General features: G+C 46.7%; 2 protein-coding genes across 2 annotated transcripts in view; one reads left to right on the top strand and one right to left on the bottom strand.

Annotated features, from left to right (window-relative positions):
- dpf1 (double PHD fingers 1) overlaps positions 1-1,077 on the bottom strand; it is a 17,867-nt gene extending 16,790 nt beyond the window's left edge. The window contains 3 exon segments of the mRNA XM_056610852.1: positions 339-352; positions 873-1,023; positions 1,026-1,077. Of these exon segments, the coding sequence (XP_056466827.1) occupies positions 339-352; positions 873-1,023; positions 1,026-1,077 (217 nt within the window).
- Positions 1,078-2,703: 1,626 nt separating this feature from the next.
- On the top strand, positions 2,704-19,190 carry si:ch211-11n16.2 (zinc finger FYVE domain-containing protein 1). The gene is made up of 12 exons (XM_056611585.1): positions 2,704-2,911; positions 4,368-4,649; positions 5,459-5,681; positions 7,900-8,117; positions 11,386-11,489; positions 11,988-12,096; positions 12,577-12,674; positions 12,978-13,095; positions 14,360-14,530; positions 17,596-17,788; positions 18,181-18,279; positions 18,941-19,190. The coding sequence occupies exons 1-12, from the start codon at positions 2,792-2,794 to the stop codon at positions 19,171-19,173; spliced, it is 1,968 nt and encodes a 655-aa protein (XP_056467560.1). The 5' UTR covers positions 2,704-2,791; the 3' UTR covers positions 19,174-19,190.
- The last annotated feature ends 1,675 nt before the right edge of the window (positions 19,191-20,865 follow it).

The following is a 20,865-nucleotide window of genomic DNA, read 5'->3' as shown; positions in this document are numbered from 1 at the left end:
ATTCCGCGCCGCGCGCTGAAACGATTGTAAACGATCAGGGGGAGAAAACAGCACAAAGGAATCGCATGCTTTGGAACTTTGCGGTGGATGCAATATTTCCTCCAAGACCCATTTTAGCACCGAGCAAATGCAATCCATGCATTTTGTATCACTGCGTTTGTTTTATTGTTATCATGCACCTGGGATAAAGTCACGGAGTTGACGGAATTGCGTTTCTATTATGTTATGTTATATTATATTTGGTTACATTATATTATATTGACGCAATTGTTGCAGAATAGTTGTCAACACCTAATAAGGCAGCCTCTCGGTTTGGCCGCCGGCTTCATTCTGCCTACCTGTTTCCCTCTGCCTGAATGGACACACACAGGGACCCAAATCACAGCCTCCTCCACTAGGATGTGGTCATTGGCTGTTAGAATAAAACCTAGACACGTCACCTCCCCCCCCCGGTCCCCTCGCCGTTCCCGCTTTGGCTGACCGTGATCTTGGCTCGCGGAATGAACAAGGGACATACCGGGTCACCCAATTCTCCCTCTCTCACATTCCACCATAGGCTATCTCCTCACACATGCGATCGCTGCTGGCTCAGGGAAATGCTTATCCTGATCGGCTGAGGAGCGCTTCTCTCTATGCACACACACATAGACACACCATCATCCGCGCACACAATAAACACCACAACCAGATATATAACTTTCCCAGGAATCCTCCACTAACATGAACCCATATCATTATTTTTTCTCTTTTTAAATGTCTATATTGTATAGCGCAAATACCAATGAATTATTGGCACTGTTTCCCAACTGCACTGACCTGCTTTGCGCGATAAGATTTCCAAATGCAAAATATTAGGAATAGAGTCTACTTACGATTTGAGGGGGTTCTGTACCGCTGTGGCCATTTTGGTATAGTATGATAGAATGCAACACTGCGGTGGCCGGTATTGTACATGTAATGTACCAGCTATTTCAATTTCATTCATTCTCTGGGGCTGCGGCTGCAGCGGCCAGCCAATGGGAGCGGGAGCTCACGATGACACATTTGGGGAAGTGTAGTTCTTACGCATGTACACATGAAACATGTTGGCGACCGTCGCACTACAAGTACCAGGCTGTTTAGCGGCTCAGCGGTGCCACGGTCCCGCCTTGGACTTGTAAGGGTAAAGCCCTAAAACGACTGGAGTTATGTCAAGGTTGGGTTGCAGGACTGTCAGTCTCTCAAAGTGCCAGTCTTTCTGATGCATTGTTGGTTTGTCGGCCAGATGATGGAGGAGGAAGCAGGTGGAAAAGCATTATTCATCTCCATCGCGTTGACAACAACTTGAAAGCATCTTGACGACTATTCAGATATTTGATGCTATTCTCAATCTTGCAATAAAAATTGTATGTTATTCCTCAAATGTCAAAAGGTGTGAAACATTGATTCAACATGTGATCTCTCGGCCTCCCTCACTCTCTATCACTTTCTCTATCTGTCTTTCCTATACTCAATACAATAGTTTTGGCTTTATAACATACATTGTGCATTCATTAGTGACAACAATAATAATAATCAGTTTGTCCTCTCTCTCTCTCTCTCTCTCTCTCTCTCTCTCTCTCTCTCTCTCTCTCTCTCTCTCTCTCTCTCTCTCTCTCTCTCTCTCTCTCTCTCTCTCTCTCTCTCTCTCTCTCTCTCTCTCTCTTTCTCTCTCTCTTTATCTCTCTGTTGTGTTCTGCTCTAGAGCCTTTGCCGACAATTTCAGAGTGATAAGTGTCTAACATTGCATCCTCATCCTCCATCTGGGTATAAATTAAATTAAATGTGGTTGTGGTCAAATTGAGCGATTACATTGCCTTGGCCCTGAAATAGAGTCATGTTCATAGTCATTCTTAATTGTAATTAGCCATGTATAGGTGGCCCTACACTGAAGAGTTTAAATTATTCATGGTGGGGGTATCCTTTTTATGTGTCCCTTTTGTTGAGTTGGAGAGTTTACTCCTTATTTCTATCCTCTAATTGGCCTACGTCCCTCCTCCTTAGCACAGAGGAGATGGCAGGAAAATGTAGGAGGAAGGAAGTCAAAAGAGGGAAGGAAAAACCAGGGGAGTGTGGAGATTTGGAATAAGGGAAGGAAGGAAAATAAGGAATAGGAAATAAGAAAGGAAGGAAGAAAGGAAGGAAGAAAGGGAGGAGAAAGCAATGCTGTAGTACCTTCCTTTATGTCAATTTAGCAGCAGTGGCGCCATTCAGAATCCATTCTGTGACATGTGATATTTATAGATCGGTACTAACAAATATTTAATGAACATTAGCAAGGAGCTCGAACATAGCAGCACTGCTCCATTAAAATGTCAGTTCAATGGAAACTTTGATTCACTGCAATTCTACTGGTTCTGAGCAAGAATACAGCGTTTGTTAGCACCTATGAGGTCTTATGTGCAGTTGTTTGTTTGCAGGCCAATACAACTAAAACACAGCTGTAAACATGCAATCATGTAATCTAAAAGTATGTTATTGCAAGTATCTTTAAATTTACTGAGAAAATCTGCAATCATAAATTCCAACTATCAATATATAAATGTATGTGGCCTTTGCACCACAAGATGATGCCAATGGGTCGCTCGGTCCATCCTAAACACACATGACAGACCACTGACGCGTTCTGACGTCATGTTTAATGCCAGCCCCTTTGTGTCCCACGTGACTCTTCGCACTGTTGTTGTGACTGACTGACTGACAGCGCAGAAGTGGGCGAACTTTCGATTTCGTAGCCGTCCGCTACGGAACAATGTTTTATTATTAAAAGAGGATGTCAGACATACTGATGAAAGAAATGGAGAGTATAACGCTTCTTTCTCCCAGAAAGCCGGGGAAACAAACGGAAAAGGACCGCAGTTTCCTACTTGTAGACGAACAGGAAAACCTGCAGGTAGCTAACGATGACTTAGCTTAGCTTAAAACTAGCCGCTACGCCTCGTTTTAGAGAGACAAAGCACTAATGCAATGCCATGCTCACTATCGAGCTTCTCTTTTGATAGGGTCATAGTCAGACAATGAATAGAGATGGCAGCTTGGCCAACACAGAAGATCCTTATAAAATGGGGACTGGTCAAAAAAAGTACAGATGGAGTGTGTGTGTGTGTGTGTGTGTGTGTGTGTGTGTGTGTGTGTGTGTGTGTGTGTGTGTGTGTGTGTGTGTGTGTGTGTGTGTGTGTGTGTGTGTGTGTGTGTGTGTGTGTGTGTGTGTGTGTGTGTGTGTGTGTGTGTGTGTGTGTGTGTGTGTGTGTGTGTGTGTGTGTGTGTGTGTGTGTGTGTGTGTGCACTCATCTGTGCTCATGAAATTATAGGGTTATTAATAGCCCACACGAAACAAGACTCCCTTTTGTGTTGTTTTATGTCTCCTTATAAACCCATGTCTTACCACACATTGATATAAGACTAACCATCAATTGAAGTAACGCTCAGGGTTCCCAAGTAGGTCCGTTAAGTAAAGGAAAAGTCCATGGTGATTGAGTCACTGTGATTGTGTTATGACCTGAATGCAAATAATTCCATGGCTTAGGGGTGGTGAGTACAAAGACCGATCTGTATGGATTCTCCTTCATTAAAAGAGCCCAGGGAGATGTATGGTATGACCTAGGGATATGCATGATTCAGTGAGATGTATGGTATGACATAGGGATATATATATTATTCAGTGCAATGTATGATATGATTATATAGGGATATATATGATTCAGTGAGATGTATGGTATGACATAGGGATATATATGATTCAGTGAGATGTATGATATAGCGATATGATTCATGGAGATTTAGGATATTGGGATATATAAATGATTCAGTGAGAGATTAATGGTATGATATATAGGGATACATATTATTCATTGAGATGCATTGATTGATATGCTATATCGCTGAATTGTACATACATCTATCATACTATACATCTCGCTGACTCTTATACAGTATATTCCTATAGGATATATAAAGGTCAGTGAGACGTATGACATTGGGTTAGGGCATGGTGCAAAAAGATTTATCTAATGGTTTTATTTGAATTAGAATTTTATAAAACACCCAAGGTTTTCTTTGTATTGCAATTCACATGCACATAGCACTTTGCATGCTTTGTCTCTATGTCGAGTAAGATTATTGGACATCAATTGGAGTAATGGCCAACAGTTTAGCACCAAGACCAGCGATGAGACGGTTCACAATCTGTTTGCCAGAAGCAAACAAATTTGTTTCCGTGTCTTGCAAATATCTCCATGTTGGGCTGAGCATGGCACACTTATAACAGGTGGCCGGAGCATTGATTCCACGTGTGTTGAGGTGACTGGTATAAATAGCGTTCCTCACCAAGCGAACATCCCTCCCCCCAGGTCCATGACGAGTGTGAGTTTGTCGAGCGGCTGGGCTGCGGGGACATGTCCGAGGTCAAGGTCCTCTCCGTCTTCGGCAACACGGGCGACGGCAAGTCCCACACCCTCAACCACATCCTCTTTGGGGGCGAGACTGTGTTCTACACCTCCAAGTCCCCCAGCTCCTGTACCGTGGGGGTGTGGGCCGCCTATGACCCCTCCCTCAGCCTGCTGGCCCTGGACACAGAGGGCCTGCTGGGGGCAGCCACCAATCAGAACCAGAGGATGAGGCTCCTGCTGAAGGTAGAGTCTGCTCCACTGACCTGCTGTTTCTTTTGAGGGAGAATCCTTGCATGTTCCTTTGTCCAAACGTCGCGTTACTTACGACGCAGCTCTGCTACCTGTTGAGTACGCACATGAACCCTTCTGGGACGGTCCTATTGGCCTCATGCAGTACCAGTTTTTCACTCTCGACGTAATGTGCCTGCACCTTTGGAGAAACAGTATTATGGAGGAGAACTAGTATGAAGAATACTGATGTCTTCCATCTGCCTTTCTTCCATCAGTCTGTTTTGTGCTTGGAACAGTGCACTATGATGACTTTCACTGCCATGTTCAGTAGGGTTGGGAATCACATGGTACTTCACGATACGATACGTGACCCGCGATACCGATAATATCGCGATACAGCGATTCTGAAATATTCTATATATTGTTAGACAATCGTTTGACGATCCATCACGATGTATGTCTAACGATGAAAATAAAAATGAATCAAAATGAAGGAAAAGCGCTGGATTTCCGTCTTTATTCACGGTCCAAACAGAGTTTTTCAGTTACTGGTCTTTGTTTAGTTCACTTCCGTCCAAGTTTCTTTCATTCATGTTTTGAGCACCACCTTGAAGAGCAGTGAAATACTTTAGTCTTTTAGAGCGCCTTATTTTATTAATTAAAATATTGATTTGGGGCGATACTTCCTGTCTATCTCTTGAGGAATGAAGCCAAAAAATGCAAAATAAAGTCTTAATAAATTAATAAATAAAAAGTATTTGTCCAACCCTAATGTGTGCCTACTAACACCCCCCCCCCCCCCCCCCCCCCCCCCCTGTAAGGTGTTGGCCGTGTCCGACCTGGTGGTGTACCGCACGCGGGCCGAGCGCCTCCACAACGACATGTTCCAGTTCCTCAGCAGCGCGTCGGCGGCCTACCTGAAGCACTTCACACCCGAGCTGAGGGCCCTGTCCAGCCGCTGCGGCCTGGACGTGCCCCTCTCCTCCCTGGGGCCCGCCGTCATCGTCTTCCAGGAGACCACCCACACCCAGCTGCTGGGCCACGGTGGGCACAGCAACAAAACACCCACACATCCAGGGAGGCAAACAGATACTGTGTGAGGACGTTTCTTCAGACTTTCTTCAGACTACATTCTTCACCGTGAGCTGCAGATGGCCTCACGTTTATTTTTATGACAACATCAATTCACAATGGATTGGAACTCCACTGGATCAAAATACGGTTAATACCTTGATAGACAGACATTAAAGGTTGGGTACGCGATTTGCGAAACGCCAGCAGATTTTGAAAATACACAACTCAAATGGTCCTACCCCCTCTCCTTCAACGCTGACTCTGACTCCACCCATTCCAAGTACCTGGACGCGCAATCATGCACGAGCGCGAACAGAGATGCGCGAGAGCGAGCCAGGCTAGCGTAGGTTTTCGTTTAACAACATGGCACTACATTCAGCTGTAAATTGCACCCAGTACCGCGGGAAGTAGGGGTTTTGGGGGTGCTGCAACACCCCCTGTCCGAGGCCCTGTCTTATCACAGAAAACGATCATTTCTAAAAACTCCGGCCAAAGTGGAGATTTCTGAAAACGCCGGTTATGTGTTGTCGTATCAACGGGGAGAAACGGGATTTTAGGTTCTGAAGCGTCACATTATGCACCAGGAAATGCTTAACGTCATGTGAGCGTCCGCTGTACCGTATTGGTCCGAATATAAACACAAACCCCATTGTAATACGACCTATATTTGGAAAAAAGATTTGAAGACCAGATCTTGATTTCATGAATAAATAAATTGTATTAATTGAAATAATATACGAAAATAAAAATGCATAGAATAAAACACTGCATTGCCACTAAACAGTAGTGCAAATAGGCCGTACTGATGTGTACACCAATGACTTCCTGACACTCCTCTGCCCCGCTGTGTTCGCTCTGGCTGTGGTCGCTCCGAACTGTTTCGGCCCGTGGCAAAGCGAGTCATCCTCGCTGCTGTCCAAGGCATGTTGAGACGCAGCATTTATTTAATGCTCATATGTCCTAGTGCTGAAAAAAGGTTATATGAAAAAGTGTGAGGGTAGCGGTGGTGCGCTAAACTTGTTCTGTGAGCAGCTCGATGTGAACCATGGTGTGAAGGAAGTGAACACAACGATCGATTTTCAACTGTGCGCGCATGCACTGGTGTAATTGAGCTGCGCTGCTATATATCTTTTTTTATCAATGTGACGAGTTGCGAGTCTAGTGCAGGCCGGGTTTTTTTTTCCCAGCACCCCCTGCTGAGAATACGTTCTCGCGGCTATGGTTGCACCAGATGTTATAAACATTAAACGGTCACATAAATCATTACTATTTTTAGAAAATGTATGTTTGTTTCATATAATTGTATTGGAAGTCCTGGTTTTCACTAGGGTTGCCGCGGTGTGGACATTTTCACACCGAGTAATACACTCGTCTCAACACCGGTATTACCGAGTATAAACGGTATAAACTTTGAAACTAGGTCAACCGCCACACAAGCATCGGTTTTTAGACCCTTCTCGTCCTTCAGTTGCCGCAAACGTTCAAAAGCAGCGCCTAGGATTATTCTTGATTTCAGTTTTTCTCTTTCAGCGTTTTTATTATCAATTACTCTCTGAAAAAGAGTTTTCCTTCTCTTTGCTGGTGGTGGTGGTGGTGGTGGGGATGGTGGCGTCTTGTCTGCCATGGAAATTGTCTTCTACTGCTAGGTCCAAATGTGGATTAACTAGTTCCAGTAGCTACCGCAGGATAACAACAAACAGGAGCTTGCTCTGGGTCACGAGCTCTGGGTCACGAGTACTGCACGAAGGGGTCGCGCGCGGGGCGCGGGGGAGGGGGGGAGGGGGAGTGCAGTACGACCGTTTGATTGACGTACTTACTGTCCAATGAAACTCGGTGGCAATGGAAATGATTGGCTGGAGTTTTTCGAGCCCTGCCCGTTCCACAGATGATTGACAAGTTTAATTTTCATGTCAGTACTTCTAACTCAGTGGCTGTAAGCGGGTTATGATAAGGATTTCAAGTAATTTTGCAAAAATGGCCAAAAAAGCGAATCACCTACGCAACCTTTAATGTGTCACACACACACACACATACACATACACACACACACACACACACACACACACACACACACACACACACACACACACACACACACACACACACACACACACACACGCACACTTCTGCGTGGACTGGTTTCTATGTAAATAGGACCCGGTGCTGATCTCTCTCTCCCCCCCTTTAGAGTCCCTAGCGGCGGGCCACGCCGACACGCTGCTCCAGCGGCGCTTCCACGACCTGAGCCTCGGGACAGAGGCCTTCAGCTCCATGCAGTATGTGGGCACCCAGACCGTGGCCCCGCCCACCGACTACAGCCTGCTGCTGGAGGCCGTCCGGCAGCAGGTGCGCAACACCCACACCCGCTCGCCTCGCCAGCCCGCCATCGTGTTCCGCGCCCTGGAGGTAAGCTACGTCTACACCCGCCAAGAGAGCCCTCACAACGTTTGTCCCCCGGTCGGAATAAGACTTGAATGTGCTGAGAGGCTCGCTCTTGGCATGTTAAAGCGGTTGTTTAAATGTGAAGATCTCTCCCTCCTTGCCTGTTACCTACCTGTCCTAATGGTTGACCAATGAGCAGAGAGGGGCGAGGTGGTCAGGTGACACGGTTCACCTGCGCTCAGGTCAATCGTTGGCGTGAATCTATCTCTAATTCGTTGATTCCCTTGGGCTATGATAATCTCTTTTGTTCGTTCGTGCCCTCCTTTGTTCTTTTGTTTTCAAATCAGACCCACAATAACAGTAAATGAGGGAGAAACAAAACAATAAATATTTTATATAGATCCATATGCAGTCAATCACAAATGAAATAAGTGCTAGACTTTGTTTTTGTCTTATCATTAAAATCAAAAGAACCCAAAAAAGATCCAGAAATCCAGAAATCGGAAATTCCAAAAGTAAATCTCATCAAAATGTATTTTGAAAAAGTCAATCAAAGAGCAAACCTCAGAAACGCCCCATCGACTGGTCCCACAGCTGTCAGAAGGGCTTAGGAGGGTTCCTCACTGAGTGAAATGACCCAGAAGGGTCAAAGTGGCAGCCATGATATCGCTCACTATCTTCCGAAAAAGCCTCACCTGTTCAGAGTCCACCTCGACACTGCATAGCCACCCTCCCCCTTCTGGCCACCATTGTACACTGTATTGTGTTGTGTTATATTGTATTGTATTTTATTATAGTACTTGACTGTGTAGCAACTGCAGTAGCTGCTATCATTGCTGTAACACGGAGAATTGGTTAGCCTAGCGATTGTTGTACTTTGTTCTATGAACATCCTTTCTGTACCGACAGCGATATATTGATGCACTTCTTATGACAAATGTACTTATTGTAAGTCGCTTTGGATAAAAGCGTCTGCTAAATGCCCTAAATGTAAATGTAAATGATGAGAGCTGTTAGATTCTCTAAATGCTAAGGAAAGGTGCTTCGTGCTTCCTTTCTTATCTCCTTCAGCATAGGGGACTGGACCATCCTTTACGAAAGTAAATTAGATAATGCCTGCCCACCATTCCTTGCAGCAGGGACTTCTAAAGCGACGCACCAATAGAAACAATGACAACAATTATTTTCACACAATCATACAAATTAGGATCTATGGACAGGAGAGCAAGCGAGAGCAACCATTCTCGATGTGAAAACTATTTAGTTCGCTTTTGTGATTGGGAGCCTTTGTTAAAAAACTATTATTTAAATTGCAACCTTTGTAATGGCGTTGTCATTTTCACCGAGTTGTCCACGTTTTAAAGAGCCTTCATGAAGCAACACGTTAAGAAAACATGGGGTATTCAAGTATCTGATATGCCCTATTAGTCATCCATCTCAGGGGTCCAGACTTACTTTTCTAACCACTTGTGGCCCCTAACCTAACATTTTAGGAGCACAACCAGGTTAACCAAATAATCACATTTCTACAAATCTTACTGTATTGCTAATAAATATTTTGATAATAAATGCAGAAATGACAATGTGCTGTTTCAAATTCAGTGTCACATTTTATTGTGCCCTAAAAAAAGAAAACAGTTTTCATCTATCCCAACGGTTTACACGCTTGCGCGCATGAGTGACAAACTAAACGCCTCTCATGTGAAAAGCCCTTTATCGCACCTGAAGTGATTATTTAAACTACAAATATATTCACAGTAAAGACAAATAAAGAAGATAGTGATTGGTCTAAACATAATTTGAATTAAAACATTCCTTGAGCATGTCCATATTTCACTTTTATGTGGCCAATCAAAATATTCCTTGGTTTCCCTTCGATTAGGATCCTTGCGTAATGATTTTGCATTCCATGGTCGAAACGTTGATGATAATAATAATAATAATAATAATAAATACAATTTATATAGCGCTTAATATGGTACTCTAAGACGCTTTAATCGTTGATGTCCCCATCGATAATAATTGATAGATACGGAGCATCCTTGATCTTCGTGTCAGTCTTCCCCTTCAGAGTATCCGCAATTACTCCAACGAATTGTGTGCATTCTCTATCGTTGTTGTATGTTTCGTTAAGTTTTAAGCCATTCTTCCTTTGAATGTCGAGCTGGCTTTTGAATTTGGTGAAGGGTAGTTCCTCCTTAGCAACGAAGTATGCCGTGTAAAATTTCAGCATCATTTCTGCCTCATCTGCACTATGATTTACAGCCTCTTGTCTTCTAAAAGCAACCGGCAGTGGCCTTGCTTTTTCATTTATTAACATATATAGGCATACTCTATGCTTGAGGCTAAGATTGTGTTTAACTAGTGTATTGTGTTTGAACTCCAAAGTGCCTGCCCTGTCGGCAAACTTGGTGTTCCCCGCAGTTCTGGGGTAGCGACTTTAACATTCGCAGTTCATGGAGTTCGTCTTCTGACAGTACATTAACTCGCAGCCTGTCTTCCCGAAAATGGTGGGTTCGGCCCTTTATAGCCACACAAACGTCTGGATCATCATCCGACTGGGACACTATAGACTGTGGCACTGGCACACTAGCCGCAGGTCGGAAGAACAAGTCAATAGTTTGCTTGCTCATTGTTCAAACGCACGTAGCAGGTTGTGAAATCTTTCTCCTACTCACAGACGTTTCCGCTCGCCCGATAATCTCTAGGACACCACAAATTCCCTATCCTTCTCACACTCCCTATCCTTTTCACACTCATTGGCCTGCTACAGATTCTGGATTCATTGATGCGCCTCTTCCGTTTAACGTGTAAAAATCCAAAAATAAAAAAGGGGTAATTTACTGGTTGCACATGCACGACCAGGTGTAAAGTTCAATCGCACACTCCCAAATTTTGCTTGCAGAATGCGACCATTTGGTCGAAATCTTGGTCCCTGCATCTTGGGAACATTGTAGTTTCATCACGGCAGAGCCACGTCCATAACATCCACCGTTGCATGATGGCGTACCCTAGTGCAGGTCCAGTCGGATTCTCTCTCGAAATGCATTGAATCAATAGCAACTAAAATGACTTAAAAGCATGCCAGATCCTTAACTAATGCCCTTAATGGTTCAGGACCAGGGCTGCCAGATAGGGCTAGATTTCCCGCCAAATCAGGCAACCTTGGGCACAGCACGCTGTAGCCTAGTCATTTAAATAGTGGAGATAGAATTATAAAGGGTTGTGGACTGTAATATTGTCTCCCCTGGGTCCTGCTGAGCTCTAACCCCCTGCCCTGTTGCCCCTCCAGGCTTTAAGTAAGCGCTTCTGTGGGGAGATCTCAGACAGCCTCATCACCCTCAACTTCTTCCCTGACGAGTACTTCACCTGCTCCTCCGTCTGCCTCAGCTGCAAGTAAGTCCTCCCGGGCCTCCTGTCCACTGCTGCTGCTCCGTCCAGACGGGCAGCCACAGCCTATCTGGGCTTTGAGAGAGGCCATAACACCCAAGGCTGGAGGTAGGATTTAACAGCTGTTATTGGAGTGTAATTGGTTAGAAATAGCAAAGCCATCCACCAGCTATTAGTGAGTGAAATGCACTTCGAGAATATCAGTGTAGAGTTGACTGCGCCGACCTCTGTGTGAGCCAATTAAAGTTTAACATCATATTTAATCATATTTTCCCTGATTGGTTAGGTTGAATCAATCTGGCCTTTCCATCAGAGATGAGTGAGCAGCAACACTTCTCAATGGCAGAGGAACTAGTTTTTATATATTTTTGGTTTATAAAATAAATGGTCGTACTCGTATTATGGAAATGTGAGGTTTTCACCCGAGAGGTACGACCTATGTTTTTTTTTTCATTGACGTGTGGCGTGGTTCTGGTAGCGAGCGATTGTCCTGTCTGCCCCCAGTGTGCGCTGTAAGAATGGGATGAACCACCTGAGGGACAAGGTCCCCCACGTAGCGGATGGTCTGTGCCAGTACGCACACCAGTTCAACAACAAGGTCCTCATCTGCAAGGTAACACACACATACAGACATACAAACATAATAATAATAATAATAATAATAAATGAAATTTATATAGCGCTTAATATGGTACTCTAAGACGCTTTACATATTGCCCTATCAAAACTATGTAAGACAGACTACGAATAAAAGAAAAACAGAGGTTAAACATGAAGAATAAGGTGGGAGTTAGGTGGGGAAGGCTAGTGTGAAAAGGTATGTTTTTAGGGCAGATTTGAAAGAAGAGAGGGTTGGAGAGACTTTGATGTGGGAGGGGAGTGAATTCCAAAGGGTGGGGGCAGCAACTGAGAAGGCCGATCATACATGCATCTGAGTTCAGATGAGCACTGTCCTATAATGTGTGTGTGTGTGTGTGTGTGTGTGTGTGTGTGTGTGTGTGTGTGTGTGTGTGTGTGTGTGTGTGTGTGTGTGTGTGTGTGTGTGTGTGTGTGTGTGTGTGTTCTATCTATCTATCGCTGTCTCTACCTCCAGAGGTGCTACGAAGGAGGAAGAGAAGTGATTGTGGTGCCCAAGACCTCCTCTTCTGCAGACAACCCATGGTTTGGACTGGCCAAATACGCCTGGTCTGGGTATGTACTCATTGTCACTCACTCACTCACTCACTCACTCACTCACTCACTCACTCACTCACTCACTCACTCACTCACTCACTCACTCACTCACTCACTCTCTCTCTCTCTCTCTCTCTCTCTCTCTCTCTCTCTCTCTCTCTCTCTCTCTCTCTCTCTCTCTCTCTCTCTCTCTCTCTCTCTCTCTCTCTCTCTCTCTCTCTCTCTCAGGCTGCATACGTTCAGTCCCCTACTAATTCCTACTGCAGTTGTTTCTTTGTATTCTCTAACGTCTCTCTCTCTCTCTCTGCCTCTCTCCCCCAGGTACGTGCTGGAGTGTGGTAACTGTGGGATCATCTACCGCAGCAGACAGTACTGGATGGGCAACCAGGACCCTGAGAGCGGCGTGGTGCGGCCGGAGGTCAAGCACGTGTGGGAGGGCGTGAGTACTCTCCTGAAGCCAGCCTCTGGTGCACCTCGTTTAACACACACACACACACACGCACACACACACACACACACACACACACACACACGTGTCTGTAGACACACGGTCCCTTGATGAATTTGACCTGATTTGAATTGAATTGCCGTAGGCTATTTAATCAATGAATTGTATTTAACAGGTTTTAGAAATAGATGAAAAAGTGAAGATGAAGCTGTGCTTGTCTGGGCAGTGTGGCGGAGGAACAGCAGTGCCCCCTACTGATTGTAGGAGAGCAGTTCACCCCGACTACCCTTGTTTACCTGCTGATAACTGCTCAGTCAGCGGGGGAGGCTGTAGCTCATGTCTGTCGACCAAGGGGAGACACAGACACACACAGGCATAATCCAGGTCTAGAGGTTCCTTCGTGCGATAGCTGCCAAGGTTTTTATCCTGGCTTTTGTCGGGATAAAAAACAAGTGGTCAGCAAAATAAAGAATATGTTGGCGTTTTTGCACTTGTAAATAGTTAATCGTGTTCGTAGCCTACACTCCGACGTGAACTCATTCTTGCATACGGGTGTCCTCATTCATAAAAAAGGGGGTCTAGACTCCATGCGCAGCCCACCCTTCTCCAGTGAACCAAGAAGTCCCGCGCCGTGACGAACGGGGGATTTGACCCCCTTCGGTTTTACACAGGAGACTTGAGATAAGACGGGGAAACTGCCAGGCGTGCCAAGCCGCGACCGAACCAGCTCGGCAGTGTTAAAAGGCCGTCACCATTGTTGCAAGCAGTCTCTGCGTCTCACGGAACAACACAAACGCGAGCGCGCCATCCAATTGAACGAAGCTCAGTCCTTTTTCCATTTACCATTTCACAAGTCTTTTCCACAGACTGCAAACCCGTTCTGGTTCGCAGAAAGTGTTGAAAACGTAAACAGAAAAATTAAGTCAGTGCCCAAAAAATTCTCTTCGTCTCAAGGCCGACCCGAGAGAGAATATTGATAAGATAAGATAAGATAAGATAAGATAAGATACAACTTTATTAATCCCCCGAAGGAGAAATTTGTTCCTTTGATTTGTTGTTGATCCTCCCGATGACAATTAATTACGTTCCCGGGACGACGGGACGTCGTTAGTTTTAATCTCTGCCTAATCAATGTGTGCTGTCGATGAACCCCCACTTGCATCCTCACTGGTTCCCATCACTTTCTCTCCTCTTCCCCCCCATACCCCAACTCCTTCCTCCTTCTCTCCCCTGTCCTCTCTGTTCCTGGCCCCAGAGCGAGGCCTTCCTGGTGGACCACCAGAACGCGGCCCAGAGGGTCCTGGACGGGGTCAACTATGTGGTCCAGTCCGTGTCCGAGTACAGCACGGGGCCCACTAAGGCTGTGACCGCCTGGCTCACGGACCAGGTGGCCCCGCCCTACTGGAGGCCCAACAACCAGATCACTGTGAGTGCTGACACACACACACACACACACACACACACACACACACACACACACACACACACACACACACACACACACACACTCACACTCACACTCACACTCACACTCACTCACTCTTTCTGAAATATACAAAGTCACTTAGCCTTTGTGGTAATCCCTATATGTGGAAGGAAGGAATGGTGAGCTCCTGTAAGCAATGCATGGTTTACAACACAAGTGGTTATACACTTATACAAAGTTACAGCACTAAGAGTTAAAATTGGAGAACAGGTAACAGGGTTTTATATGCAGCGCTTTACAACCTGTGGGAGCTATAACATAAAGATAATATAGATAAATGTATATTATATTATCATAAATATTGTTTAGTAAGTTGGTTTCATTCCATCGTATGTTTTCCATTACAGTGTATTCCATTGATGTTTTGTGTTCTTTTTTTTTGCTAAATTGCTTCCCAACCGGCCATGGCCTGCCGGCAGTAATAGTATTACTACGACACTGATAGTAGAAATAGTTGTGTCTATAGGGGTGCCGGCACTATTTATACATTGTTTACTGTTTGCAATGAGGTGGTCTGCAGCAGGTCTTGATGACCATTCAGTGGTGCGCCGACCGTCGGAGGTTGGGAACCACTGGTATATGGGGAGCCTTCATGGGAGAGCTGGGACACTTCATGGGTGGAGCCAGCATCAGGGTAGCACGAGGACAAGGGAAAGGATGGGTCTAAATATTCATACAGAGGAGTGTGGCGCCTGGCTGAAAAAAACTAGAACAACTGGTTTGGCCAAACAGGGAAGACACTGAGAATTAATCCAACATGACGATAGGATTGCTGGGACAGTTTTCACACAAGTGTTACGTAAATTAAGCACATAAGCTGCATTACCCCCACATAGCCACACGGGAGCAGGATCAAACATATAAGCTGCATTACCCCATCATAGCCACATGGGAGCGGGATCAAACACATAAGCTGTAATTACTATACATAGCCACAAGGGGGCAGGACCCAACATACAAGCTGCAATAACTACTCCAGCCACAGATGGCAGCACCTTTAGACAGGTGAGGAAGCCGGAGACAATACGTCACATAGGCCACGCCTACTTGATAAAAACGGAGCGGGAGTCAGATCGGAGGTCAGAAACATATGGCAGCCCGGAGCTACTAGATAGATGCGGAGGTCTGCGGTTTGTCGCTCCATGCGGGTTAAATACAATTCCCCTCCTTTTGCTTCATAGTTACCATACCGAAATACTTTAACACAAGGATTCCCACGTTTTGTAGCCATTGATTCCTCTTCATGAACTATTGGCCAGTCTATTTATTCACAGTCAGAAAACAATCATATAAAAGCAACATAACATATTAAACCACATTCTTCTGCCCTTGATGTTTACCAAGTACGCTACCAAATGCTTTGTATATTTGAGTCACTGCAGAAGATGTGCAGAAGCATCAGGGTTCTGGTAGAATAAACTCACAGGCTCTCGATTGCACAGTGGACTTAATGACTCAAAGACTCAAATCTGACTGACTCGTCTCCACCTAAAACAGGCCCAACTATGTGAAGAACACAGGGCCCTATTTGAACGGTCTGAAACACAAGTATGAAACGCGAAAAGCAGTAGCTTTGTTGGCGGATCTCTGGCGCTGTTGCTATTATACCGGCGGATAAATTACCCTTGCGCCCAACGCAAATCTAAAATGGGTTGGTCTGAAACCAGTAGGTCTGTTTTGGGCGTAACCTGCAACAAACCAATGAGAGTTCGATCTTCTGTCCCCTTTAAGAGCCAGCACATTTTAACTTGACGAGTTGATATTTTGACAGCAGTCTCTGCTGAGACAAACTTCAAATGGCTCAGATTAGGCCAAATAATAGCCCTAATTCACACATGGAAAAGCGTTTTCTTCTACAACTTCAGAAACACTGAGGCCTCACGTAAATTTCAGCAAAGAGAACTTAACACATATATGATATGCAGTCCTGTGGCCGCAACTGTGGTTCTATTTAATGATATGCGGCCGGCAATACATTAACAAACATAGTTTCTTACCAGTATTGTACACATTATCCTGATCGATCGTTCATATTATGCATGTGTCCCCCGTTAATATACATTGCCATGGATGGACTGTGTAGTGCGTTATGTGTTTAGTTAGCGTGTGTTTAAACAGATGGGTGCACACACAAGCGCCACACATCACCCGATTTAATTCATTCTATTAAACACTCCCTCGCGGTAAAAATATGTTTACTCATGATCAAATAGTCCTCAATCCTAAAAGTTATGGGCTTGTACACGATGTCTGTGTCAAGAAAATATGTGTTTGCTGTACAGTGTTTGCAGATGCATTGTTTTAAAATGCACAACTTCTTGACGCTGTATCAGCTGTTCTTTCCCAAATAATTTAACCAACGTTATAATTACCCTAAAACGAGATTTTTCACAATCCAGATACTATTTCTATACAGTTTCACACATATGCGCCCTGTAGAAATCTTTAAAATCATAATATTTAAATTAGGCTAATCCTTTGCGTGTTTGTGCTGTGTATAGCCTGCGTGTGTGTAAGCTTATGTTGCAGTTCCGACCTGCCTTGGCACGTCAAAATAGCAACACCAACTGCGCTATCCGCTAGGGCATTTAGACCAGGTTTTTGCCGGTCAGTGGCGCAATGGCTTTTTCGATCAGTAAAATAGCACCATGTATCATTTGCGCTGGAACCCGCCTCTGCTTTTCGCCCACGTGCCTCTCAGGGAGCAAGTGTAGTGGCGCGAGTGTGCTGCGGGGGAAAACTAGCAACGATACATTGTGTAGAAAGTCAATTGTGCTGGGTTCAAATAGGGCCCACAATGTCCTACAGATACAATCTAGATACAGACACAATGTCCCTCAGACACAATGGCCTTCATTGCCTTCAACAGACAGATTTTTATCCCATTTATACAGAACAAGAACAATATAATCACAATGACATGGTCCCATTGCCATGATATGATGCTGTCTCCAGGAGGCCCCTCACAGCTTAGTCCCTGTCCCTGTGTCTACTCCTCTGCCCAGGTGTGCCAGGGATGCAAGAAGGAGTTTGAGGAGGCGGAGAGGAAGCATCACTGCCGCTCCTGTGGCGAAGGCTTCTGCCAGCCCTGCTCTAGCCACAGGATGCCCGTGCCGGAGAGGGGCTGGGGGGCGGCGCCGGTCCGAGTGTGCCAGACCTGCCACCGGCACGGGGGGCCGTCGGACACTGGCACCCAAGGTGAGGCGCACCCAGGGAAACACAGCCGGTCATGGCATTGTTCCGGCAGTAGAACGGGTTCACGTGACTCCACTTGATCACTTCCTTACTTGCTTAATTTTCTCCTCACTCTCCCTTATGCTTTTTCTTGCATTTTCTTGCATTTTCTCATTGCTCTTTGTCCCTTTACCGGTTCTAATTGGACTCTCTCTCTCTCTCTTTCTCTCTCTCTCTCTCTCTCTCTCTCTGTCTCTGTCTCTGTCTCTGTCTCTCTCTCTCTCTCTCTCTCTCTCTCTCTCTGTCTCTCTCTCTCTCTCTCTCTCTCTCTCTCTCTCTCTCTCTCTCTCTCTCTCTCTCTCTCTCTCTCTCTCTCTCCCCCTCCCTCCCTTTCCCCCCCCCCTCCCTCCCTCCAGTGTCCAAAGCGGAGCCACGGGGCCTCATGGCTCGCAGGGTAACGGAGGTGGCCCAGTCCACCCTGGACATGGTCACCAACGCCGTGGACTACCCTCTGTGTGAGTACAGCTGCGTCTCTCGGCTCCCAGTGTTAAGTGCGTTGGATGCAGGCGTTTTTTGTTCAACCACCCAGACCTATTTTGTCGACGTGAAAAAACCCAGACCCAGATCGATCATTAATGGCTCCCCAGATATAAGGGCCGGATATACAATCTAGGGCTCTAGGCTAGATAACAACTGAGAGACTATATATCAAGTGGGGTTTGTATTGCTCCGTTGGAGAGAAGGGAAATCACTTCAGACACTGAAACAGTGAGCCATTGATGCTACTAAATCTGTTCTACGACTTCAACTGCAACTTTACCATATTGGATGACAAATGTAATTTGTCCTTGTAATTCAGAGCCTTGTGGTGTGAGTGGTCTGCGGCAGTGGTACGACATGTCAACATCTAATGCTTATACTCACACCCAGTGCTCCCAGAAGATGATTCGTAGTTTTTCCTTCGTTTATTAGCCATAGATAAAAATAAAAAAAGTATATGTTAAATGCAGATGTTGTGTTACGACGGGGGGAACGGGTTAAATTATGAAGGTCCACCCTTCCTTGGAAAGCTATCAACCTTTAGAATACTACCTGAAAGGTTACAACAGTCCAAGGTCGTCTGATGGACAACCTTAGGCGTTCCGCTTAAATTGGTTTCCCCCCCCCCCCCCACAGGCTTTGTGAAGGGCATGGCCCGGCCAGATTACTGGATCCCCGACCAGGATATCACCCAGTGCCACCAGTGCACCAAGGGCTTCACCCCAGCCATGTCCAAACACCACTGCAGGGCCTGCGGCCAGGGCGTGTGCGGCCCCTGCTCCACGCACACCAAGCCGGTGCCGTCCCGCGGCTGGGACCACCCGGTGCGGGTGTGCGACGGTTGCCACGCACACCAGGGCGCCCTGTAACCCCCTCCCCCCGCACCTCCTGGTCTTGTCCTAGTCCCCCCTCCCCCCCCCCCATCGAGGGCCCACCAGGACCCGGAACACCGTCCCCCCCACCCCCACCACGATTCAGGGGCCGTCAGGTCGGACGTTTAGGCATCACAGGCCTAGTCTTGAGGTTGGATAAAGACATTCTGATGCTTCAAAAGACTGGTAGTCACTGGAACACTAGTCGGCACTGATAGCCGATCCCCTTGCGGACCGCTCCCGTCGCCAAGGGTGATCCTTCACCGTGCATTTGCGACGATAAACACGTTAACATTCCACTTCGATCATCTCAACGAATCCCGAGTTCCCTGTCCCGGGAACGACCAGACAGGGGGCAAGAGACGCCAGGCGCTCAGTGCAACCTCTCCCTTCCACCCCAGGGAGAGGGAGAGGGTGAGTGAACAGAGCAGAAGGGGTCTGGGACATCCACTTTTATACTCTGTTACACAGCACAGTACACACGCCTCTCTCTGCTTCCACCGGGACTCACACCCTGCACCCCGCGGACCCCCTGGACCTGGATCTGCCCCGGCCCCCACAAGACTTCTTCTATAAGACGGGAACCTTCGTTCTAACGTGAGAGAACAATGAGGGAAGAGTGCGTGTGTATCACCGTATCTTCACTACCTTACGGTTACGGCCTGATATGAGGCACTGGAACTACGACAGATCCCAACGGTAACGCCTTTTGTTTTAACCTCCCGGTGCGGACAAGGACGCGCGGAACAAAGAATTGACAGGTGATAAAGCCTGCGTTGAGGGCCGCCAGATTGGACAAATCCTGCACAGTCAGCAGTTTATTAACCGTTAATGGAAAAGGGGAAGCGTTATGTTCTGATTGGAAGCCACCCCCCTCCTCTATCCCCCCTCCTCCTCTCGACCCCCTCCTCCTCTCACCCCCCTCCTCTATCCCCCCCCCTCCTCTATCCCCCCTCCTCCTCTCACCCCCCTCCCTCTCTATCCCCCCTCCTCCTCTCACCCCCCTCCTCCTCTCAGGCCCCTCCTCCTCTATCCCCCCTCCTCCTCTCACCCCCCTCCTCCTCTCAGGCCCCTCCTCCTCTATCCCCCCTCCTCCTGCCCCCCCCTCCTCCTCTCAGGCCCCTCCTCCTCTATCCCCCCTCCTCCTCTATCCCCCCTCCTCCTCCCCCCCCCTCCTCCTCTCAGGCCCCTCCTCTCAGTTCCCCCACCCTGCCCCACGGTGCACCTGCCCCGCTGGGGTTAGCGAGAACCAGACCTTTCTACGTGATGCAATTAGCTAGGCCCACGTGTAGGACGCTCATGCAATAGTTAGCCTCATGTCACACGGCGGCGGTCCTGCTGGAGGAGGTGTGGCGCGGGGCGGACGGCTGCCACGCGCCCTGCGTTAACATAGTACTGCAAACATTCCGACCTGCATCCAAGCCTTTATACTATCTACAGAGACGGACCACACTGCAGTGAAGTCATCCAGAGACGGTCACTGTCCTGGCCCATCGCGGCACAAAGGGAGTGCCTTTTAACTTACTGGAGAGATGCTGACATTTTTAATTGCTTGCCATGTGAAGCCCATACATATAGTATTTTGAGGTAATGTGATGTGTTGAGACGGGACTAGTTTCTGTCAAAGGGAAATGGTGGACCTGGAATACTGGATGAATAGATGCTTATTATCTTCTGCCTTTTGAGTAG

Source organism: Gadus chalcogrammus, chromosome 16, assembly GCF_026213295.1.
Source record: "Gadus chalcogrammus isolate NIFS_2021 chromosome 16, NIFS_Gcha_1.0, whole genome shotgun sequence".
Classification (NCBI taxonomy): domain Eukaryota; kingdom Metazoa; phylum Chordata; class Actinopteri; order Gadiformes; family Gadidae; genus Gadus; species Gadus chalcogrammus.
This window is presented reverse-complemented; position numbering and strand designations above follow the sequence as displayed.

What these genes read in the sequence shown, in the direction of transcription:
- si:ch211-11n16.2 (XM_056611585.1), top strand. Translation starts at nt 2,792, where the DNA reads ATGTCAGACATACTGATGAAAGAAATGGAGAGTATAACGCTTCTTTCT. An exon ending in CACCCAGCTGCTGGGCCACG is followed by an intron (nt 5,682 to 7,899) that starts GTGGGCACAGCA and finishes CCCCCCCTTTAG; the next exon opens with AGTCCCTAGCGGCGGGCCAC. An exon ending in TCGTGTTCCGCGCCCTGGAG is followed by an intron (nt 8,118 to 11,385) that starts GTAAGCTACGTC and finishes TTGCCCCTCCAG; the next exon opens with GCTTTAAGTAAGCGCTTCTG.